Raw genomic sequence first — 25,322 nt, 5'->3', positions numbered from 1 at the left:
ACACCCAATGTTTCCAATTATATCTTTCTTATTGAATTTATGCAAATAAAGTAATAACCACAAAAATTAGAATATTCACATAGCTTCCAAATTCTAGAGGTACCAGGTAGGAAGAAAAGTGTTTCAATTTTTGTTTACAAAATATACTTTACTAGATTGCTATAAATATAGATAACTTATGTGGGAGACCAACCTTACACGTGACTGAGTCACATTCCCCAGCTGGGTGCTGAGGCGCTCAGTCGAAGAAATGTGGAAGAGCTTTCCCCACCCTTCTTGGGTCCGAGGGTCAGTGTCTCGTTCATGGATGTGTCTTGCTACAGCCCCATGAGTGAAGCTATTCTCACCTGTTACTTTGTAATATAACCCCTTGCCCTGTTTAGGATAGAATCTTCCATGGAAGTGCCTTGTGTGTGTCCCCTTCTCTTACTCTGCCCTTGGGTGTGGCCTACCCAGGTGACAGTCAACCTGCTGACAGTGGACATCATGAAGATAGACTCAGCCCCCTGCAACCTGACCCCTTGCCTCATTTAAATAACTTCTCCTCAATAAAAGGGGTCAGCGCGTGCTCTCTCTCTCTCTTCCTGCGGACCCTTAAGGTCAGAGGGGCCGTCACAGCGACCCCAAAGAAAAAGGTATTTGTGTCTCTTATGTGGTTTTATTTCGTGCAGCCCAGTTAGCCCAGTTTAATTGGAGTTACTCCTGAGCCTTTTAGTCATGAGAACAGAAACCCAGCAAACTTAAAATAAAAATATTTCCTTAAGACTGGAAAACAAACATTAAATGGAGGCTGGGGATGTACCTAAGTGTTAGAGTGCTAGCTTAGTATGCATGAAGCACTGGGTTTGATTTCCAGCACTGCTAAAATAAAAAACAAAAACATTAGTTGGGCTTGGTGACAGGCCTATAATCCCAGTGATTCAGGAAGCTAAGACAGGAGGATTACAAGTTCCAGGGCAACCTCAGCAACTTAGTGAGACCTTGTCTCAAAATAAAAAAGGGCTAGGATGTAGCTCAAGAGTAGAGTTCCCCTGGGTTCAATACTCAGTACCACAAAAACAAACAAAAAACCCAAAACATTAAAAAATCAGCAATGTTTCAAATAAAAAGACATAACAATCCATAACTATTTTCATCAGTTCCTTCAGCATCATGTAACTAATTCTTGTTTTGCCTGATCTTGGTTAGACATTGTATCATCCCCAAAGAAAAGGGGGACAGTAAAACACCATGTCTGAATGCTTCCTTTCTGTTCCCAAAAATAACTTAGCTAAGTTAAGAGAGCAAGCCTGGGCTGGAAAGTCCAGATACTTATTATCTTAAAGGACACTGGCTTTCTCTTATGCACACTAGAAACTAAGGCAAGTTAGTATATTCTGTAGAAAGCTACTTTCTTGCATTTATATCAGGACAATTGCTCCTTGGGATGTTGGTCATACAAGCAAGCTAATGTTGATTATGTCACTGCTTCTGCAGCCTAAATAGAAAACTCTTCTGTGAGTGGATACAAGCATAAAATTGAGGGTACTCTGGAAAGGATACCTGTGACTCCTGCAATCAGATACCTCTGGACAGAGGCTGTGCTTGTTGAAGCACCCTGAGGGATGGAGGTGCTATCTGTTCAGCCTGTTTCCCCTGAACTCTTGGAGCAGTCTCTGATCTCTTGTAAACTTTCCCCAATAAATCATAAGTCTTGCGCACTGACTCTGGGCACTTTGTTTTGACCTGTTTGCAACCTACCCCTGATGCCCTGGCAAAACTGGGCTTATAGATAAGACAAACATTTATAAAACAACCACTTTTGTCCCAAGAGTTTTGGAGACTTCTTACCCAGTTCAAAGTTATTAGAAACCTGTATTTGTCAGAGCCTCCCCTTCCCATCCTTCCCATCCATGACCTCCCTAAAGACAAACACTTTAGGATTATAGTTGCATAGCCTCCAGAAATGTATCAGAACAAAAAGACTTAATAGTTATGATTAAAGATCTGGTGAGGGCTGGTACTCTGGCTCAGGTAGAGTATATGCTTTGGCATTCATGAGGTTTTGAGTGCATGTGTACACACAAAAGAGCTGGTGAAAAATTGTTATGGGGCTGGTGTTGTGGCTCATCGGTAGAGCACTCGCCTAGCATGTGCAAGGCCCTGGGTTCGATCCTCAGCACCATATAAAAATAAATAAATAAAATAAAGGTCTTGTGTCCAACTACAACTAAAAAATTTAAAAAGAAAACATAAAAATTGTTATTTGTGACATACTGCTGTGCCCCTCCCCTGACTCAGGCAATGGCAAGGCCCTACTGAGGTGGATGGCGCAAGGCGTCCATCCTCTGGAGGAGCGCAGCATATTTCTGGGAATGGGCTGGTTTGTTTTTGTATTCCTTTAATAAGTATAGTTGCAACTTCTCATATGACCATTAAGTATGAAGGAAAAAAACATGACTTTCCCAATTAATGCAACAACTTCTAAAGAATAGATCTGTTTGCTCTAAATGCAATGATTCAGCTGTGGAGGGTAAATTTGTTAATGTTTAATGAAAAACTCCCTGTATTCCCGTCAAGGAAGTTTTTGAGAAATTAAATTAAAATCTAGAGAAGAAGAATTAATGTTAAGAAGACAGATTAGTGCCTAGTACTGGGCAACTTGTTCTTGTTCCTGTGCACAATGGTTTGTGCTCTTACTCTTGTTTGATTAAAATTAATAACAAGTTAACCACTTGCTGTAACCATGGCACCGGTTCCAGTCAGTAAGTCAAGAAAGAATAGTCAAGGTATAGGCCAATAGTTTGGGACATTTCTAACTATTATTAAAAGTTAACTAAGCAGAAACAGCTCAAAACAAAACGTGAACTGAAAGTAAAAATGCTTGCTTATGCCTAAACCAAGAGACATTCTTCTATTCTAATTGTAGCTAGGTAATATTTTGTTTCTTTGAATAATTATTCCTGTTTTGTAACCACAAAGTTCTGTGAGCCTGCCAAAATGAAAAGTATACATGATCAACTTCACAAGTAAAGATTGGGATCAGCACCTTCACTTTGGTGTCTGTGTTGTTTCTCCACCCCCCTTTTCGCCAACTCCTCACCATCTGTTCGTCTCCTGAGACCCCCTGTTGGAGCTGGACTCCAACAACATACAATAACTTACCATAATAACTGAAGAGTCATGACTAGTAATACCACTCCAAAATATGTCAGATTCCTAGGATCTCATATGATTTTTGGATTACATATTAACAAGCATATCCATATAAATAGAACTCAAAGAAGGTTAAACAATATATTTTTATTTGACAATGCTTCCCAATTCATTTAACAAATGAAAATAAAACTCTCTTTCAGACTTCCAAAAACCCTCTGAAAATCCTAAAGTTTATTCAAGGTCAAAAATATTCAATTTTATGGGCTGGGAATGTAGCTCAGTAATAGAGTGCTTGCCTAGCATGTGTGAGGCCCTGGGTTTGATCCCTAGCATCCAAAAATAAATAAATAAATAAATAAAGACTTAATTTTAGAATTTGATTTTGGGAAGTTTGTCAAAAATATCAAAAGGCTTATTGTGCCTACCTATAACTAAGGGATAAATATTTAAAACAAAAATCAAAAGGCTCAAAACAATTAAATAGGATCAAAGATCATTATGAAATAAAACCAAGGTGATAAATGATCTCAAGGGCACCAAGCACAAGAAATTACAGAATCATTTGTTTTCTAGACCTGTTACCTAGAAGGTGAAGAAAAAAAGTCTTGCTTTTTAAGAGCAGATGAACATTTTAGAAAAATTTATTAGTAATTCCCTTCTAATTTCAGTTAACTTCATCCCACATACGATTTCTTTCACAAGACTCATCCTCCACAAACCTTCTACAACCTTCCATGGCCTTTAATCACTGGCCCTACATTTTCCTCCCTCTCATGTAATCCCAGCAGCCAGGAGGCACAGACAGGAGGATCGAAATTTCAAAGCCAGCCTCAGCAAAAGTGAGGTGTTAAGCAACTAAGTGAGACCCTATCTCTAAATACAATACAAAGTAGGGCTGGGGATGTGGCTCAGTGGTTGAGTGCCCCTGAGTTCAGTCCCCCATACCCCCACCCCATTAAAAAAGAAAAAGAAAAAGATACATATCCTCATATTCCACAGTCTTCCTCATAAAACATACCTTACTTTTCTCTCATACAAAGTTGTTTCCTTTCTTATTTCTTGTTTTAGTTACAATGTATTAGAATTTTATTCCTTAGCAATTGTGAACCAGCAGTCTGTAGAGGAATACCATTTCATCCTTTCTAAAAATATATGCTTCCTCAAAGTGAATTTTTCATGTTCACTAACAGATCCAAATAAATTTAACTTCTTAAACCATATAAAAATAAGATGCCAGAGCTGGGCTTGGTGGTGCACGCCTGTAATCCCAGAGACTTGGGAGGCTGAAGCAGGAGGATCGCAAGTTCAAAGCCAGCCTCAGCAATGGCAAGGCACTAAGCAACTCAGTGAAACCCTGTCTTTAAATAAAATACAAAAAAGGGCTGGGGATGTGGCCCAGTGGTCAACTGCCCCTGAGTTCAATCCCTGGTACCAAAAAAAAAAAAAAAAAAAGTAGATAACCTTTTGCATGTGTGTGGTACAGGGGATCAAGCCCAGGGCCTTGTACATGCTAGGTATGTGCTTTACCACTGAGCTACACTCCCGGAATAAAGTATATAAACTTTAAATTTATGCTTAATGATCAATATTTTAGTATCTGTGACTTGTTTACTTATTTATTTGGTGCTAGGGATTTAACTCAAGGCCTTGTGCATGCTAAATACACTCTAACATTTGACCATCCAAGGGCAAAATTACAACTTAGTTTATAGATATTAATTTTGTTTTCAATTCTATAATTGGGCACTGTTTCATCCCATAAAATAGAATATTTGTCTAATGGTAGAGCCAGGGAGATTGGTTTCATGATCAGAGAAAGGCTTGAAAAATCCAGAAACAAAAAGCAGATTGGGTATTTTAGTTATTTTTCTTGGAAGGAAGGTTGGGATAGGGAAACAGACCTGTAGGGAAATAATTGATTAACTAACCTTAGGCTATTTTTTTTTTTTTTTTTGGTGGCGTTGGGGTTGAACCTAGGGCCTTGTTCATGTGAGGCAAGCACTCTACTGAGTGAGCTAATTCCCCAGCCCCCAGGCTATTTTTTAAAAAATTGTTTTTACATTTTTTTTAACCTTTTTTTTACTTATTTTTATGTGGTGCTGAGGATTGAACCCAGGGCCTCACATGTGCTAGACAAGTGCTCTACCACTGAGTTACAGCCCCAGCCCAACCTCAGGCTATTTTAATGTTACTTCTTTTGTTTAAGAATTAAGGCACAGCCAGGTTCAGTGGTACACATCTGTAATCTCAGCAACTCAGGAGGCTGAGGCAGGAGAATCGCAAGTTCAAAGCCAATCTCAGCCGTTTAGTGAGGTCCTAAGCAACTTAGCAAGACTCTGTCTCAAAATAAAATATAAAAAGGTTGGGGATGTGGCTCGGTAGTTAAGTGCCCCTGGACTCAATCCCCGCCCCCGCCCCCCCCCAAAAAAAAAGAATTAAGATGCAACTAAGGAGGCTGAGGCAGGAGGATTGCAAGTTTGAGACCAGCCTCAGCAATTTAGAAAAGCCCTAAGCAATTTAGTGAGACCCTATCTCAAAATAAAAAATAAAAAGAGCCAAGCAGATGGCACATGCCTGTAAACCCAGCGGCTCGGGAGGCTGAGGCAGGAGGATTGTGAGTTCAAAGCCAACCTCAGCAATGATGAGACACTAAGCAACTCAGTGAGACCCTGTCTCTAAATAAAATACAAAATAGGGCCAGGAATGTGGCTCAGTGTTTGAGTGCCCCTGAGTTCAATCCCTAGTACCAAAATAAATAAATAAATGTTTTTAAAAAAAGGATTGGGGATGTGGTTCAGTGGCTAAGTGTCCCTAGGTGAAATCCCTGGTACCAAAACAAAAACAAAAATAAAAATAAAAACAAAAACTTTTTAAGCTGTGTTTGGTAGCAAACACCTGTAAACCTAGTTACTTGGAAAAATGAGGCAGGAGAATCTCAAGTTTGAGGCCAGCCTGAGCAATTTAGTGAGACCCTGTCTCAAAATAAAATATTATAAAAGGGCTGGGAGTGTAGCTCAGTGGTAGAATGTTGCTAGCATGTGTGAGTACAAGGTCCAGGGTTTAATCTTCAGTACTACAAAAAAAAAAAAAAAAAAAAAGTATAACTGGTCCACTTTGAATGTTTGAATATAACTCTTGCTGCTCTGCCACTATGATTTCATTTAAAACTGACATTTTTTTTTCTTCTCCCTCCTCCTTCTCCTCCTCTTTCTCCTCCTCCTCTCCCTAACCACAGGGGAAGCAAGATTTAACTTTCTTCCATTCCAAGCCCAGTTATCTGTCCTCCAGCCCAGAGACCACAAGAATGAAGGATCCAGACTTCAGGGCTGGCACCTGCAGATGCAAGAAATGGCTCTCTCTCAAAGCTACAAATGAATGAATGACTCCTGAACAGGGCACATTTGGAGTGTAGCCTTTGTATCCCCTCTTTAAAAGCCCACTGCCTCTGGGACAAGATTTCACTGTTTCTCCTTTGCTAGCAAAGCAATAAAACTTCTTTTTCCTTCTCAAAACCTTGTCTTCATTATTAGAGTGGCATCAGGGACAAGAACTAAAACAACAACAACAAAACACAACTAAGGAACCAGGGACTGGGGATATGGCTCAATAGTAGAATACTTATCTAGTATGTGTGAGGACCCCAGCACTGAAAGAATTTTTAAAAAAATTTTCCATTTCCCAGTTGTAAATGGAGCCTATCATAGATCAAGTGACTCAGTCTATTAGTTCTGGAAATTAGTATGCCCCAGTGATCTCACTGTATTTTTTCCTTTTTTCTTCACACTTAGGCAGACAGGGTCTCCCTAAATCCTAAAATGCTGAGGCTAGCTTTGAACTTGCAATCCTCCTTCAGTCTCCTGAATAGCTGGGATTATAGGTATGTGCCATGGGATTTTTCGTCTTGACAAAAATACCGTAGTAATATAAGATGTTACATTAGGGGAAACATTTTTTTTTCATATATTTATCCCTATCTATCTATCAATCATCTACCTATGAAATCTTCAACTGTCATACATTGATGGGGTAGTGTAAAAGTAATTTGTTTTGGAACTGTCATGAGTTAACCTACATTATGATTCAGCAGTTCTGCTCATGTTTGGTTTCAAGAGAAACCAAGGCAGCTGAAACTCAGACACATCATTATTAATCTACCAGCTGGAGAACAGATACTTATCCATTCAATATGAATGGATTAGTCAGTCAGACATGTTGAATTAAAGAAATCAAACACCAGTATCCACTGTATGAGTCCATTTATGATGCTACAGGTTGGAAGAGTGACCTTGAAAGGTCCAGAGTATCCCAGTGTGCCATTATTGGGAAGTGCTGTCGACCTTTAGGAAATGAGGGCTTTTTTTGTTTAATATTTTTAGCTGTAGATGGACACAATACCTTTACCTTATTTATTTAGTTTTTTATGTGGTGCTGGGGATCAAACCCAGTGCCTCATACATGCTAAGCAAGAACTCTACTACTGAGCCACAACCCCAGCCCAGGAAATGGGGGTTTACAGAAGATACTTAGGTCACTGTGGATGTGCTTTCAATAGGGATTATGGGATCCAGGTTTCATGATCTTTCTTTTTTACTTCCTTTTGGCTCACAAGGTGAGCTCTTTGCTGTGCCATTCACTCCTGTCATGTTACATTATTCTCCAGAGGCCCAAAGTGAAGGAGCCATATAATGTTGGACTGGAACCTCCAGAACCATAAGCCAAAATATTAACCTTTTTTAAGTTAATTGCCTAACCACTTAACGTGGTGGCTGCTTGCTCAAAATGTCAGTAAGGCAAAACTAACGGATAATGATTTGTCAGAACAGTGATTGTTTCTAGAGCAAGGGCAGTGTTATAAAGCTTCGTCCTGGGGTTTCATAAATTGACTTCCAGACCACTCATGTATAATCAAATCAAGCCTTTATTGAAGCACACCAGTGGTGACTGACCAGAACATAAAGCTGTTCCCCTGATCAGCCCCAAACAATTGCAAGGGTGCTCCTTATAAGCCTGAAAACTGCAAGAGGGATGTTTGGGGGTCCAGCCAATGCAAACAAGCCAGGTTACAGAAGCAGGAGAGTACAGTCAGGTGGCGGGATGCTTAGCCAACCACAATTAGCCCAGTCATCCCAGTTACAGAAACAGAGCCCCATTACCTAGTTACAGAGACAATGCCCCATTAGGTAGTTCCGTGTTTTTAAAGGTTTCTACAGCAAAAGGAAAAGAACATCTTGTCCTGGTCATGACCCTTCTACTTGGCATGATTGTTTTACAAAATGGAGTTACTAAACAAAATGGAGTAACTTTGGCTTGACTATCACAGCAGTAATTGGCAATCTGTATACTTAAGGTTGGTGCACTTTGTTAAGTACAATACATTTCTTTCTTTCTTTTAGAAAGTCTTATTCTGTTACCCCAGCTGCCCCTGAACTCTTGGATCAAGTGATCTTCCAGCCTCAGTTTCCTGAGTGTTGGGATTATAAGTATGCACCACTGCACCTGGTCTTTTCTTTTAAAAACCTGTAATAATATATAAAATGTGCCATTGACTAGGTACTGTGGCATGTATGTAATCCCAGTAATTTGGGAGGCTGAAGCAAGAGGACTGCAAGTTCAAGAGCAGCCTCAGCAATTTAGTGAAACCTTTTCTCAGAATCAGTGGCACAGTATCCCAGGGTTCAATTCCCAGTACAAGGAAAAAAAAAATTGGGGCATTGTAACTTTTTTCTCCCAGTGCTGTGGATCAACCCAGGATCTCTAACAAGCTCAGCAAGTGCTCTGTTGCTGAGTTACACTGCCAAATCCAAAGTGTGGGGAGCCACTCCTGAGTTATTTGAGCATCTTCACTGGGCCTTGGAGCCAAAGAGATTTTGGTTTGGCATTGCAAGCTATTTTGTGGCTCCTCCCACTTAATGGATTGGGCAATGTACAGGACCTCTGTCTTCACTAGGCCAGGAAGATTGATCTCCTAGCTATAGAGTTGAGCGTGACCCAGTGGGAACTGGGCAGCCCACCTCCTACCTTAATTGGCTAAGAACATTCTGTAGAAAGCGTCTGAAGTTCTCCCAAATAAAGAAAGCAAACGTGGGCTCTTGCTCTTTCTAGCATGGAAGCTCGACCCTTAAGGTTGAAGAGCTATCCTGCCCCTACTCTTTAAAACTATTTTCTGTGTTGTGTGATTTTTTCACCTTATTCCTTGGCCAGCCCACTCCATGCAGGGGGATCCAGCTTCCATCACCTGTGCAGGCTGAGCCAGACCAAAGGTAATTTTTTTTTGGTGGGGTGGGTCGGGGGTGGGGCAAGGCACCGGCTGTGGTACTGGGGATTGAACCCAGAGGTACTCTACTATTGAGTTATATCTCCAGCCATTTTTTGGTGGGGAGGTGGGGCGGGGGTGGGGTGGGGAGTACTGGGGATTAAACTCAGGGGCACTCAACCACTGAGCCACACCCCCAGCCCTATTTTGAGACAGCCTGAGTGCTTAGTGCCTTGCTTTTGCTGAGGCTGGCTTTGAACTCACAATCCTGCCTCAGTCTCCTGAGTTGCTGGGATTACAGGAACGCGCAACCATGCTTAGCTCCAGCCATTTATTGTGAGACAAGGTCTAAGTTGTCCAGGCTGGCCTCAAACTTGTGATCCTCCTGCCTCAGCCTCCTAAAGTAGGGAATACAGGCATGAGCCACCTTGCCAGGCTTCATGTCTGTCTTAAAGATGGCTGTAATTTGAGCCTAAGAGTCAAAGTTGATAGTTTCCAGTTCAGAGGGAAATTGAATGGCTGCAGTGGTGTGGTCAAAATGAGAAGCAGTATGTTTGGAGTGAGAAGGGATGTTGGGAAATTTGAGAACATGATTGCAAAAGGAACGAATCTTTTGCCAAGATTAAGCTCTCAATTTGAATAGTATCACCACCAGAACCTTTGCCAGGCCTTGGATACATACAAACCAGCAAGACAGATATTCTCTGTTTTACTATAGTTTCTGATTAAGACTGAGAGAAAAGATTTGCCGAAGGACAGTTCAGAAGGTAGGCTGGGATTTCAATTGTTGGGAATGGGCTGCAAGCTGAAAATCTTTTTTTTTGGCATTGGATATTGAACCCAATGGCACCCTACTAATGAATACATCCCCAGGTCTTTTTATTTTTGAGACAGTCGCAGTCAGCCAGGTTAGCTTTAAACTTGTGATCCCCTTGAGTAGCTGGGATTACAGATTCGCATCACCATGTCTGGCAAAAACATCCTAATTTTTATAACCAATTCTTACTATCACCCTGACTCAAAACTTCTATATAGCTGAACACAGTGGCACATGCCTGTAATCCTGGTGATTTGGGAAGCTAAGCAGGACGACTGCAAGTTCAAAGCCAGACTCAGCAATTTAGCCAGGTCCTAAGCAACTTAGCAAGATTGTCTCAAATTTTTTAAAAAAGGCTGGAGATGTTGCTCAGTAGTTGAGTGTCCCTGGTTTCAACCTCAAGTATCAGGAAAACCACCACCACCACCATCATCACCAAAAAAAACACTTCTATAATGACTCAATTTCCTCAACCTCTCAAGCCACCAATTAATTCCTATAGTTTTTGTTTCAACTTACTTTACACCTTTGTAGTCATGGCCCTACATACTTATTTCCTGTTTTTTTTTTTTTTTTTTTTTTTTTTTTTGTACTAGGGATTGACTCCAGGGGCGCTCGAGCTACATCTCTACTACTTTTTTTTTTTACTAGGCCTGGACTAGTTGTGTTTAAGTGATTGGGTCAAATAGTATTTATGTCCTAACAACTTAGTAGTAGTTTGAAAATGTAATACACCTAAATCTAAAGAAAATGTATATTTCCATTTTAAAACAACTATATAATCATTTACTAGTCAGACGTTGGGCACTCTCAACTTCTCAAACTTTGGAATCTAGCTGGATGGACACTGCCACCTTCATTTCCTAACTGGTGTTCAAAGGAATTGAGCCTGGTCTATTATGTTGTTACTGACCTACTTTGATAGTTCACAGGGGCCTAACATGTCAAGTATCCCTGTGAGTACCCTAACATTAGAATATCCCGTGGCATTCTGTGAATATGCAGCCATGTTCCAAGGGTGCCTTGGCTCATGGTCTGGGAACCACAGATATAAGCAACAAGCTTTACTCATGTCTTAACCAGGCAAATACCATGAGTATTTTAGAAACATGAATCTGGCCTTGATGTTAAAGGTGGAGGATAGCAGGAATAAGAGAATAGACTCAGCCAGGCACAGTGATTGGTGTATACCCAACAAGTGGTGCAATCCCAATGAACTCAGAAGGCTGAGGCAGGAGAATCACAAATTTGAGCCTAATCTGGGCAATTTAGCGAGACCCTGTCTCAAAATTTGGGTATGAAGATGTAGCTCAGTACGTGCCTAGCATGTGTGAGGCTGAGTTCAATCCCTAGTACTGCAAAAAAATAAATAATATATAAAAGTAAAAAATCATGGAGATACTGAAGGCACCATGATTTAAAAAGTTTGGAAACCTCTGGCCTAGATGATAAAAATTCACACTTCTTAGCCTGGCATTCAAGGGTCTTCAAAACTGCTGGCACAAACACATACTTCCCATCCCCAATATTCCCTGGCTCATTTTTTTTTTTTTTTAACCAGGAAATGAACCCAGGGGCGTTTAATCACTGAGCCACATTCCCAGGCCTTTATTTTTGAGACAGGACCTTGCTAACTTGCTGAGGCTACCTTTGAACTTGGATCCTCCTGCCTCAGACACTTGAACCACTGAGATTACAGGTGTGTGCTACTGCTGGTACTCAAATCCATTTCTCCTACTTGTTGGTTGACCCTGGGCAATTCTCTTAGCCTATTTGTCAACTGAAGGGGAAAAAACAAAACAAAAAAACTAACAGCACTTAGCTTATATGGCATAATGAGTATTATTACATAAAGAATATACACAAGTACCATATGTAGCAAGTGCTCAATTAAGTGGTAGACATAATTCTCTCTTATTTGAAACAAGCCCAATCTGTATTCTTGCCCAGTTTCCCAAGACTAACCTGAATATCCCCTCAATTTTCTGGTCTACAAATGTTATTTTTTCTCTGTTGAGCCACAGTCCACCTCCTCCATTTAGTCTTTCTAAACTAGCCCATAGTTAACTACCATCAGACTCCATACCACCACAAGTCCATAGTTAAGTATTGCCTTTTGTAATGTAGCTGGCATCACCTGCACATTTTGTTTCCCCAAATAGACAACTGTAAGCATCCTTGAGGTTAGGACCGTGATGCTACCTTTGTTTCCTAACGCATCTAACACAGTAAAAAGTACAGATCAATATTTGCTGAATTGGGGGCTGGGGATATAGTCAGTGGTGGAGCACTTGTCTAGAATGTGGAAGGCCCTGGTTTCAATCCCCAGTACCACCAAAATAAAATGCCAAATTTATATAATGTATAAAATATGGGCTCCAGAGTAGATTAAGCACTCAGAACAACTCTTTTGTCGAGACCAAAGGGAAAACACACACACACACACCCAAAAAAAAAGGAAAGAAGGCACAAATGCTGGCCAGCAGTGCTAAGTGGAAGCCTCGGATCAAGGTCCCTTGTGAGATCAGGTCATGAGACAGGGTCTCTATGTTGGAAAGGATGTATTTGTCAGGATAAGCACACAGGTAATTAAATTCCTAGGAGTGAACTAGCAAGGCCTAGCAAGAAGTGAGGATAGCATAAGAAAGTGTCCCACTCTCTCCTTCCAACCATGCTTTTATTTTTGTCAGAAATACCAATTACAGCCTGGTGCAGTGGCATATGCCTTTAGTCCCAGTGAAGGGGGTGGGGGTGGGGTTGGCGAGGCAGGAGGATCCCAAGTTCAAAGCCAGCCTCAGCAATGGCAAGGCATGAAGCAACTGAGTGAGACCCTGTCTCTAAATAAAAAAATACAAAACAGGGCTGGGGATGTGGCTCAGTGGTTGAGTGCCCCTGAGGTCAAGCCCTGGTAACTCCTCCCCCGCCCCCCACAAAAAAAGAAATACCAATTATAAATTTGGGTAAATAATCTTTTAAATTATAAATATCCTGAAAGTGGGTAGAAGGAAATTTTTAGCCTTTCTCATTGATGAGGTCCACTCCTCAAAATATGAGACATAAACAATTATGCGAGGGCAAATAATTGTAGCTCTTTAAGCTAGGGTGACTTGTTACTTGGCTTTACTGGAGGGCTCTGGGACGACTTAAAGATGCTTAAGTGTAGGGGATTTGGGGGATGAAATTAGGAGGTGCAGAAAGAATGGGAGATGGCTGAAAAAAGTCTGTCTACTTTGACTAAGCAGGAAATTTGGCTGTGCCTTTGATAAACTTGAGGGGAGTCTATTGTGGACTTTGGGCAACAAACTGTATGATCTGTGGGACAGGGACTGGGCTCAGGGTTAGCTGTGCCAGGCAAGCAGCAGGTGTACAGGGAGAACACTGGCACAAGCCAGGTCAATGGAGCCTATCACCCTTGGTACAAATGGGGGAACCACTCATTGGTCCTGAAGGCAGAGGGCTAGAGTGAGTGCTCAGTGAGTGGAAGAAAAATATTCTGGGTAAATCAAAATATCCCAAACTTGGGCTGAGGTTGTAGTTCAGCAATAGAGCACTTGCCTAGCACATGTGAGGCACTGGGTTCAATCCTCAGCACCACATAAAAAACAAATAAAATAAAGGCATTCTGTTCATCTATAATTGAAAAATTTTTTTTAAAAATCTTGAACTTATTATAATAATGTTCAGTTGACATGTTTAGGTTAAAGCTATTTTCATTCCTCAGAATATATAGTCAGAATATTTATATAAATATTTATTTCCAAAGTAGTACTTAAAAAAAAACAAAAAAACAGATGTGATTTAGATTAAAAGCTCCAAGATGTATTGTTTCAGGTAGGTGTTATTCCTATCTATACCATCACCCCATTTGTTAAGCCAAAAACTTCAAGTTCACAAATTAACAATGATGTATAAAAGCCCAACCAGGATGGAACAGTGTGTGTTCTAAGAGAGAACAGCACAGCTCATCAGTGATGCCTCAGGGAGCTCCTGTGCTCTACTGTAAAAATAAGGATTTCTTCCTGTAAACCTGAATGTGACCTTCTAGAGTCTCTGGTTGTGGCTGCTTTAGTCTCCTGATTCTAATGGTGTGCTGCTTTGTTGCCTACAAGGTTGAGTCAAGCTTCCAGGTCCATTCTTATAGGCCTCCATTATCTACATGTGATGCTCAGGAGAGTTGACCAATCTGAAGGTGGGGAAAGCTGTTTAAAGGAAGAACCTCCATTCCAGCATAATCTGCCCTTAATCCTACTGCAGAAACTGTTTTCACTCTGGGGATTATAAGTCTTAGAAGATCATGGCCACGAAGATGTCTTAAGTGACTTCCTCTGAGAATTTTATCCCCAATAGGGAGCCATCTGGCCACTTGTCTTTTATTACATTTCTAATAGCTGCTCCATTTCCTCCAGGGCTGTTTTAAAATCATTGACTTGACCATTACATAAGGTTTGCTGTTCTAGAAATCGAACCCTTTCTTCTTCTTTCATCTTCAACTTTACCTTTAAGGCCTGTAAGGAAAGGCATTTCAAAAGAATAAACACACTTAAAACTCTTGACTCACAGGAAACACAATACCCACACCAGAACATTATACTTCTATTCCACTGAAGAAGACCAACAAACATTGCATTTTCTATCTCAGATTTTCTTTATCTGTGCTGGTTTTAGCAACTGTTCTCTGTATTACAGACTCCTGCATATAAACAGAGCAATGAAATTCTCTACTTTCCATGAAATATCACCAATGATTCATTCAAGCAATCTGAAGCAGTTCAGACCCAAGGTTTTCTTTTTTATACATTTTTTTTAGTTGGACACAATACCTTTATTTTATTTATTTACTTATTTTTTAATGTAGTGCTGAGGCTCGAACCCAGCACCTCACATGTGCTGGGCGAGTGCTCTACCGCTGAGCCACAACCCCAGCCAAGAATCTGGATTTCTTACTACCAGTTTCTTTCTTGAGATATCAAACTTTCATAGCATGGATTTCACATAGGTCTCAACTGTCAACTTTGAACAACCTACTGTGCTGCCCACTGCCTCATGGCCCGGAGATGTGAATATTTCTAAGCGTCCACAGGAACAGAAAAAGAAAGTTAGTGGGGAAAAAAATGGGAAGTCGAAATGAAGTCTTGGAATGTAGTTAACAATAATTCACCAGTGCTGGTTTCTTTTTCTGTCCTCCACCCCACCGCCCATATCAGGCATTGAACCCAGTAGTGTTCTACCTGTGAGCTACACTCTAGCCCTTTTTTCCTGCCTTCATTTTGAGACAGGTTTGTACTAGGTTGCAGAGGCTGGTCTAGAATTTGTGATCCTCCTGGATTAGCTTCCTGAATAGCTGGAATTATCAATGCTGGTTTTTTAGTTTTGACAAATGTACAATGATGATGTAAGCTGTTACTATTATTATTAGGGAAATTGAGTTTTCCAAAATATCTTTTCAACTTTTCTGAAAATCTAAAATATTTCAAAATAGTTTATTAAAATAAAGACAGGGGCTGGGGTTGTGGCTCAACGGTAGAGTGCTCACCTAGCACATGCGAGGCCTTGGGTTTAATCCTCAGTACCCCATAAAAAAATAAATTAAAAAATAAAGATCCTCAGCATCACATAAAAACAAATAAAATGAAGGTTAAAAAAAAGGTATTGACAACTACAACAAAAAAATAAATATTGAAAAAAAAAAAAAATAAAGACAGGCAGTGGTGCACATCTGCAATCTCAGGGATTTGGGAGGCTGAGGCAGGAGGATCACAAGTTTGAAGTTAGCCTGGGCAGCTCAGTGAGACCCTATCTCAAGATGAAATTAAAAAGGGACTGGGAATATAGCCCAGTGATAAGAGTGCCCCTGGGTTCAATCCCCATACCACAAAAACACAATCTACACCTGTTTCAGGTGATGTTTGCCCTCACCTGTAACTCCTCCATCTGCTTCTTGGCAGTTTCATTAAAAAGCTTCAATTCATCTTGCAAAGTTTCTAACAGCAACTAAGAGGAAAGTACAATGTAATAAACAAATCTTCATATGAATTAGATGGTGGCTAATGTTCCATTCATTTGTCAATTGCTAAGCACTGAATGCACTTGGCCTGGCTCTCTAATGGGCGTTCCGATGAACTCAGCCCACCATACAAATTTCCCCAACAGGATGTGCTCTGTGATACATAGGCCTTAGCAACAAAATATGGCAACCACAGAAGGGCTGACTAATAGCCTGAGGGAGCCAAGGAAGGTTCTGCAGCTAATATTCTATGACTAAGATGATGAGTAAGATGACAACTAATCTTCCAAGTGAAAGATCATGCATGTATGAGAGGCTTTTGAAGTCCAAATGTATTACCTTCCTTTTGCAAGGAAGGAACCAAATAAACCCTGCAAATTCAAATTTAACAGGCTGAAACTCTGTATCACACAGTTCTCAATAAAGGACTAGTGGGGTGAAATTTGGTAAAGTATAGATTGGAGAGATCAGAAAGCTCTCTATATGAGTTCAACCTATCATGTGTTTTTAAGTGGTACCTTTTCAATTCAGACTTTCTTATGTTTGTAAGCACAAAGCTACCTTTCAGGTAAAATATGCAATTGAATACACATCCTATTTGCTCTTCTATTATTGTGGATAACCAAAGGCTGCTTTTTGGGGTTTGTTGGGCATATATCAGAGACCCTCTGAGATCTACAGGGCCCCAAAGTCATACAGCCCTGCCCATTCACACTCACGCCCTCACCATAGAGTCTGTGTGATCCAGAGTAGGTTCCGGCTGTGATGCCAGGGTCTCACTGCCTAAAAGAAATGTATTCAACAAAGTCAGCCTCATTCTGGGAACTGCACCTTACCAGAACAAAATAAAACTCCCTCCATGGACAAGTATCAGAATATTTCCAAGGGAACTTTCTCCAAGTGTCTATTTCTATACTTTCTGCTCTGAGTTTTCACCTGGAAAGAGTCACTCATGCCTGCTCTTCAGAGCTGTATTTTACCTCTGTTCTCTTTAGGTCTGCATAAAGAAAAAAGCCAAAAATTCATTCTGTTCTTCTTAGCTCAGTGGAAAAATTTGTTCAGAGGAATGTATAGGTTGGATTTCTGCTTTGTTTACAACACAAAAATTATTCTTAAAAGTCTTTCAAGTCTTAAAAATAATGATTTTTGGTAATAGTTCATTCACATATTAGATATATACAAAAATGTTTATGGTAATGATAAAGATTATCTAAACTGGAGCTGGGAGTGTAGCTCAGTGGTAGAGCATGTGCTTGGCAATCCCTAGGCTCTTGGTTCCATCCTCAGCACCCAAACAAAACAGCTACCCCCAGGTTAAACTTATCCAGTCCCATTCAAAGTTAGCCTTTCTTAGTGCAAGGACTAAGGCTCTTTCCCTGGTATTCTCTGGTTCCTCAACTCAGCCTGAGGCTGTCTTACAGTCTTCTTTTTAAATTTTTATTATTATTTTTTTTATTATTAAAAATAGCTTCTTGAGTAGCTGGGATTACAGGCATGTACTATTATTGTGGCTGGTCATCTTATAGTCTTTGGGCAATTCCTTCTTTCATTCTCTTCTTTGCTACAGAGTCTGGTCTTTTCTTTGCTACTCAAGGGACAGGGTCTGAATAGGAGTCACTTTTTTGGGGGGTACTGGGATTGAACCCAAGGCTTCCTACATCCTAAGCATGTGCTCTATTACTGTGCTATATCTCCAAGCCATGATCACGTTAGTCACCATGATATTGCTGATTAGCCAGATTTAGGAACCCTAGAGTAGTAGTCTCTCTTTCTCTCTCCTGCTTCTCTCCTGAGAAAGGCATTAGTTAAGTTCTACTTCTCTTCAAAGAAACACGATTTTTCAGTCTATTTGTGAGGTCATACCTGTTGGCACCAAATGAATAGCAGAGAGTATTCAGATAGTAGAAGTAAACTTCTCTCTACAGTCCTGCGAAATTCTATTGGTCAGGCAAAAATCAACATCAGATAATAATAGAAGCTTTCACGAATCTTTAGGCCTTTGCTAAGCAACTCCTGACCAGCTGGGCCACCTGAAGCTATGCTGCCAAAGTCCATTCTCTTACCTGGGTTGAGGCCCTTGCTCTCTAAAATCGCTAAACAATTGTCCTGAAACTTCTCCAGCAGCTCCACCTTCTGAGTCAGGTCCTTCAGCTCTCCCTGTTGGAGTGTCACATAGATCAGGAGCTGTCCTCTGGTAGGTCTTTGCCTGAGCTCGTGGACAAGACAGCATGAACCTGGCTTCTTCTCCTTCTGCCCTTCAGCAGCTTGCTCCCACCCATCATGTGTAGCCCAGTGACAGCTGATGACACAGGTCTGGTGGGTCTCTTACCTGAGTCTCAGTCAACTTCTGGTGCAGCTGCTTGTTGACAGCCTCTAATAGCTGATTTTTATCCTTGAGCTCTTCCTCTGATTTTTGCTTACTCAATGGTTTGTAGCTGCAAAAAAAGTTGTACTTTACATGAAGATGCAGAGGGGATGAATATGGGTTAAGGAGTTACTCAAACAGGTATGAACCCTGTTTTCATTATATAGTGGTATATGACTCAGTGAATTGCATAACCTCGCTGAGGCTCTGGGTACTCATTTCTAGAGTGAAGATCACACTCACATTTCATACTATTATTGTGAAGAATAAAAGAAAACCCATATATAGTGTTTAGGCCAGATACTAACACACGATAAACATTTAATAAATAGCCACTGTCGTCGTCATCAATATTAATCCTTCATTTTGAAATTCTTTTTTACTAGCATTTTGTCTTCAAAACTTTTAAGACATGCCCACCTAATAGATTTGGAATAGAACCTAGGCGCATAGGCTTTTCAGTTTCTCATTATCTGTTTCAAGACTGTAAAACTTTCAAACTATCCTGAAACAGAGATGGGTCCAGGAGTTTACCATGTCCACCTCCACCACTGGAACATTTATTTCACTGTCACTAACCACGCCTATTCCAAACTCCTGTTGGTGGGCCATCAGCAGTGGTCCTGGCATGCAGCACAGAAAGCTCTTGTCTGAGGCTCAAGATGGTGGCACCACTGATTCTTGTACTGACAATGGTTCTCACTGCTGGCTCTGCCTTATCCCTGAAAATTCCACTCAGGTACCCAGACCATAATATATTAAACAAGTCCCATGAGTGACACACAACTGGGAACATGAATTACCCTAAAATGGTGGCCAGGTTTATTTACCCTGTAGCTCACCTCTTCTTCATGTTCCTCTTGATGGCAGTCTCTGCAGCCTTCATCTGCCTAGAGAAGCAAAAACAAATTAATCCGGGAATCATACTATGTTGCACTGTGTTGTAAACAAGGCAGAACTAAGAGCTTGAACTTCTGAAGAAAGAATCAGAGATTAGGTACAAGGCAAACAGTACAGGCTTAAGAGCCTAAATGCCTATGCTCTTTGGTTTCACACTGAGAAAGTTTTATCATTAGGGAAAGGGTTGCCTTCCTGATTATCTCAACAACCTGACAGACCTGCTCATGCTCCAGATAGTGTGGCCATCCCATGCTAACTAAACTCACCTGGGAAAAGAACACTGGCTAGGGGACAAGCATATATCCTAACTGGGGCTGGACTTTGCTCAGATCAGCAACCTAGGCTAACAGCTAGGCCCTCGCAATACCATTTACATACTCAAAGCAAGTGTGAGAGAGGAAAGAATACATCTTTTCATAATCCTTGCTGTCTCCCTTCAGAACAGATTAACACAGAGAACCCTGACAAACAGGTCAGTGGTGCCACAGGCTATCATTTAGGAGCCTGGTGCTCCTGAACCCCTAGTTTTTAATTCTTAGTACTGAGCAATTTCTAACAAGACGGTTTTTTGTTTTGTCTTTTGTGGTGCTGGGGATTGAACTGGGGCCTTGTGCATACTAGGCAAGGGCTCTACCTGGATACCAATGATCTGTTCTCACCCATTCTCTCGCTTTGGTTTGGTGATTTTTGTAATATCATTATCTGAACCTCCTGAATAAAGATGTCTGGAAACATCGACTTCTTTGGACTTAATAGGTAACAGACTCTTGGTAGTAGCTCGAGTTTGTGTATCTGCAAGGAAAAACGAGAGAGAGAGAAACCAAAGCTTTATGACCCATCAGCTGCAACCCTATAACATACAATTCCATCCCAAGTGTATAAGCCTTTATTTTCATACTGGCCAATCTCAGTTTGTGAAGACTAATTTCAAAGAGTAAGACTTCTGGACTAGTTGTCAATAGAAACCAAAATTCTTTAAATGTGATAATTTAGTGTACTTAACACATCAAACTGAAATGCTGGAGGAAATAAATATGAATGTGGAGACTGATACAAGTAATGGGTTAAATGAAAGGCAGAGTTAGCAGGGCAAAACCCCAGCAGGAAATCATCAAACACCTATGCAGTTATCCCATATTGTTAAGTTCCCAGAGCACTCAGCACATTATCCTACGGCAAAACTCCAGTGGCTTTTCATTCAATTTTTGTCTGTTTTCGTCAAATTTCTTCCTAACCACCCTAAAAGTCACCTGTGTGTCCTCTGAGCCTAGTAGAGCATCTCACATATGAAAAAAAGTCCAAGTACTACTGCTGAAATAAATGAAATACTTCAGTTTCATGGGCTGTTTCATAGCCCTTCACCTCTGAACTATTGCCTGTCTTCTTTCCTCTTTTTTCTGAGGCCTCTATCACCAGCTCTTTTACTTTATTGATCCTTTATTAAGTTTAGAGGTTCCCTATTTGGATTCTTTTTGATCTTGCTGGGCTATGGCCAGATAACCATGATATGGTCCTGCCATGAGACACTTGGTTCCTAAAGGGGAGCACATCCCCCCTAGCCTTAAGCCAGCCCTTCACCACACATTTTCTATAATTTATATTTCATAGCAAATTCAACTAACTTATTCAGGAATTAAGACACCACCCCCTGCCGCCCACACAACAAATACACACAGGCTTTCCTTCTTCTTCTCCCCCACGCCTTCTTTTTAGGTGTTGGGGAATGAACCTAGAGCCTTGCACATGCTGGGCAAGCACTCTATCACTATCCCAGCCCTGTCTTTTTTTTTTTTTAATTTTTTTTAGTTGTAGATGGACACAATACCTTTATTTTATTTGTTTATTTATATGTGGTGTTGAGGATTGAACCCAGTGCCTCATACATGCTAGGCAAGAGCTCTACTACTGAGCCACAATCTCAGCCCCCAGCCCTGTCTTTTCTAAATTATACTAACTTCATTTTGTTCACTGTAAAATGGCCCCTTTAAACTTGACCTAAGTTAAGAGCCATAACAATTACATCAGGTTGAAGAAATGAAGTACAAAGTGCTAGACTGCAGAGATTAGAAAATTTTTTATTTGTATACAACAAGATTTTATCTGAATAACTTTGGCTGCCTAACAGTTCACTTATCAAAATGTCTTCCTAACCACCCTAAAAGTCATCTGTGTGTCCTCTGAGCCTAGTAGAGCATCTCACGTATGAAAAAAAGTCCAAGTATACTGTTGGAATAAGTGAAATACTTCAGTTTCATGGGCTATTTCATAGCCCTTTACCTCTAAACTATTGCCTGTCTCTCAGGTTAACACATTATTTTATTTAAGGGTATATTTTTATGGGCACCTAACCTTCATTTCAGTTTTCTTTTTTCCCTGTGGTACTGAAGATCAAACCCAAAGGTGCTTTTGAATTCAAGGGTGCCCTACTGATGAACTACATACACAGCCTTTTTTTATTTTTTATTTTGAGACAGGGTCTCTCAAAATTGCCCAGGCTGCCCTTGAACTTATGATCCTTCTAGCTGGGATTACAGACATGTGCCACTATGCCCAGATCTATATTATTGTTTTTATATTTTTAAAAACTTTTCCAGCTCTATTTTTGATACTCATAACCCAAAACAAATACTTTTTTTGAGGTATCTGAAGTAAAAAGTAACCTTGAGGCAATATTTATTTTATCCTATCTCAAGTATTTAAAAAGTTAGAAACATGAGCTGGGATTGTGGCTCAGCAGTAGAGCACTCATCTAGCAAGTGTGAGGCGCTGGGTTCGATCCTCGGCACCACATAAAAATAAATAAAATAAAGGTATTGTGTCCAACTACTTCTAAAAAATAAATGTGTTTTTTTTTTTTAAAGTTAGAAACAATAACAAATCTATCTCATTAAACAGGAAGAGAAAGCAATGAATTATTTGCATCTTGACTGGGAGATGGCCAGTGACTGCAGCACCCCATGAGAAAGACAGCAGGGCTGTGGTGAGAGACCAGTTCTCCAGCTAAGTGCAGCCCCTGATGACGCCAGGATTACCATCCAGGTGTTGAAGCAGCCAAGACAAAGACAACAACCCTTTAAAGCTTGGAGAAAAGCCTATTTACTTCAGACATCAATCTTGCCACTGCTTATCAACCAGCTTCATGGAATCATCTGGGAAGGGATCATAAATAGCTACTCCATAATCTCCCACAACAGTTTTCAGGTGTCTGGAGTTTATTCTATGCTATAATTTTTGGATTAGGCAGCTCAACCACTGAAGACCCTATGACATAACTTTCAACCACAAGCAAAACAACACAAAGTAAGGCAGGAAAGCAATTAAGATTATGTTTTTAGTCATGTCTTTCTCTTTTCCCAAAGTTCTCAAATACTTTGGCTAGGCCTGACCCCTCTCATTTCACTCAACATTTATTGAAAATGGGCTAATGAAAGACACCGTGCAGATATTAATGTAAATAAGGTACCCTAGCTCTCTCCCGACAAACGTCCCACTCCTCAAATGAGTCTCCTCCCAGACAAGAGACACCAAGTTTGGAAATAAAATGGATATTCCTTAAAAAAAAAAAAAAATCCTAGTTTAATAATGTTGTACCACAATCAGCAACTTCAAAATAATTGGTGAAAGCGGCAAAGGTGGGGATGGGGTGTTACCGTTCCTACCACGTGGTTCTTCCCCTAGCTCCCATCATAAACTTAGACAACCGGGATCTAAGGGGCTAGCCCACCGAAGGGCCTCCAGGTTCCGCGCGCCCCACATTCCCAACCATCGATCAGATCCTTTACTCTCGGCTTGACTTCTACGGCGGGACCACAGTACCCGGGTTGGGGATGGTGTGTACACCCACCTGCCGACAGGCCGCCGCTCAGCACAGACGGGGGCTGCACGCTGCACACTGTCTTAACCACACTGGTCATCGTAAGGAGGCAGCACGGCTGGGCCCTGGAAGGTGCAAGGTGAATGTTTTGCAGCGCCGGGCCCCAGCCCGAGCAGGTGGAGGGCAGGGGGAAAGCTTGACCCCGCCAGCCCAGGCTCGGGATCTGGGAAGAAGCGCCTCCACCCGGCGCCACCCCATCCGCCCCCACACCCAGCCCAGTCCCTCGCCCCGGGAGAGACGAACTCAGACGCTAGCCGCTCCCGCTCGCAGTCCTTGTCGCTGTTGTTCAGAAGAGGCTCAGCAGCAACGGCCAAGCAGCCGGCCCGGTCTGCCGCCTCGGTTTCAAATGGAAACTTCCGGGAGCTGGGCGGGCGGGGTTGCAAGTCGCTTTCCGTAGGCGGCCCTGATGTGCGGAAGAGTCTGTCCCGCGCCGCGACTTTGGGAGCCGCCATGCTGTACGGAAGGTTCGAGCACAGGTGTGGGAGCCCCGGATCTAGGAGGGGAAGGGGGCGCACTTGGCAGGCCTGAATGGAGCTAATGAACTACGGTGTCATTCCGGGCAGGAGGCGAAAACGTGACTACGTTTAATGTCCAAGTCACAAAGCTGTTTATTTGGTCTGTGGACGTTAGGGTTACTGCTAAGAGCATAGGTTATTGGGATGAAAACTGAAGGCTCAGTGGGCTGCAATACCTAAAGCACCTATTTGGACTCCTAAATGTAATAACATCCTTATTTAAATGGAGATTGAAAACCACTCCTATTAAACAGGGTAGAGTTCTCTGACGTACATTCATTTTATTCGACGAATGTTCACTGAGCATCAGGACTGAGCTTGACTTTGCCCTTCTGGAGTTTAATTGTGATTAAACTATGAAAGAAAAGTATAAAATTTTATGAGAGAAAAGCAGGGAAGCTTAGTTCAAATTTGGGGATCAGGGAAGATTCAGGTGGTGTTTGACTCAGGAAGAATGAGAGGGAGTTAATTACATGAACATGGGGGAATGGGAAGAAAAGCTAATGAAGTTTTTTTTTTTTGTACTAGGGATTGAACTCAGGAACACTCAACCACTGATCCACATCCCCAGCCCTATTTTGTGTTTTATTTAGGATCTCACTGAGTTGCTTAATGCCACTTTTGCTGAGGCTGGCTTTGAACTCACAATCCTCCTGCTTAAGCCTCCCCAGCCGCTGGGATTACAGGTGTGCGTCACTGTGCCTAGCTGAAGCTTACTCTTATTTAATATCAAATTATATTTTTAAAAACTTACTCTGGGGCTGGGATCCTGGCTCAGCGGTAGAGCGCTCGCCTAGCATGTGTGAGTCCCTGGGTTGATCCTCGTCACCACATATAAATAAATAAATAGATAGATAGGTAGAGCGCTCGCCTAGCATGTGTGAGACCCTGGGTTGATCCTCATCACCACATATAAATAAATAGATAGATAGATAGATAGATAAATAAATAAAGTCCAACTACAACTAAAAAATAAATATTAAAAAATATATTCTAAAAACAAAGCTTACTCTGGCTTTTAATGGAATTCATTCTGGAGAATGGACTAAAGATAGTTGGGAGGTTGGGAGGATATTGCTGTGTTCAAGTTAGAGATGATGGCCCCTGGGCCATGGTGGTGGAGATGGAGCAGATACATGTGCAGCAATTTTGGGAGGCAGAGTCTCAGGCTAGATGGGATTTAGGGAAGGGAGGGAGAAAAGAGGAAGATGTTGAGGATAACTCCTAGGCTTCAATAATTAATTGTGTGGATAGAGTCACTATTTTGTGGAGGCATGTGGGAAGGATTTGAGAGTTTAGTTTTGAACATGGAAAACCCTAAATACCTTTGAGACATTTCACTAGAGTGTTCAGATAGGCAGCTGGAAATACAAGCTTTGAGCCCAGAGGAGATTCTGGGTTGTAGATATACAGTAAGCCCTTCATCCTTGAATTCCATATATATACATTATTTGGA

The 25,322-nt window shown here is 41.2% G+C and overlaps 1 protein-coding gene across 1 annotated transcript; it reads right to left on the bottom strand.

Moving 5' to 3' along the window:
* Nucleotides 1-12,868: 12,868 nt before the first annotated feature.
* Nucleotides 12,869-23,803, bottom strand: Knstrn (kinetochore localized astrin (SPAG5) binding protein). Its single transcript, XM_027925880.2, has 9 exons — nucleotides 23,595-23,803; nucleotides 23,322-23,416; nucleotides 20,137-20,269; nucleotides 19,420-19,467; nucleotides 18,542-18,647; nucleotides 18,276-18,369; nucleotides 16,940-16,995; nucleotides 16,125-16,199; nucleotides 12,869-14,713 (listed from the first exon to the last, which is right to left on the bottom strand). The coding sequence occupies exons 1-9, from the start codon at nucleotides 23,801-23,803 to the stop codon at nucleotides 14,582-14,584; spliced, it is 948 nt and encodes a 315-aa protein (XP_027781681.2). The 3' UTR covers nucleotides 12,869-14,581.
* Nucleotides 23,804-25,322: the final 1,519 nt, after the last annotated feature.

This window comes from Marmota flaviventris, chromosome 2, assembly GCF_047511675.1.
Source record: "Marmota flaviventris isolate mMarFla1 chromosome 2, mMarFla1.hap1, whole genome shotgun sequence".
In the NCBI taxonomy this organism is placed as follows: Eukaryota; Metazoa; Chordata; class Mammalia; order Rodentia; family Sciuridae; genus Marmota; species Marmota flaviventris.
This window is presented reverse-complemented; position numbering and strand designations above follow the sequence as displayed.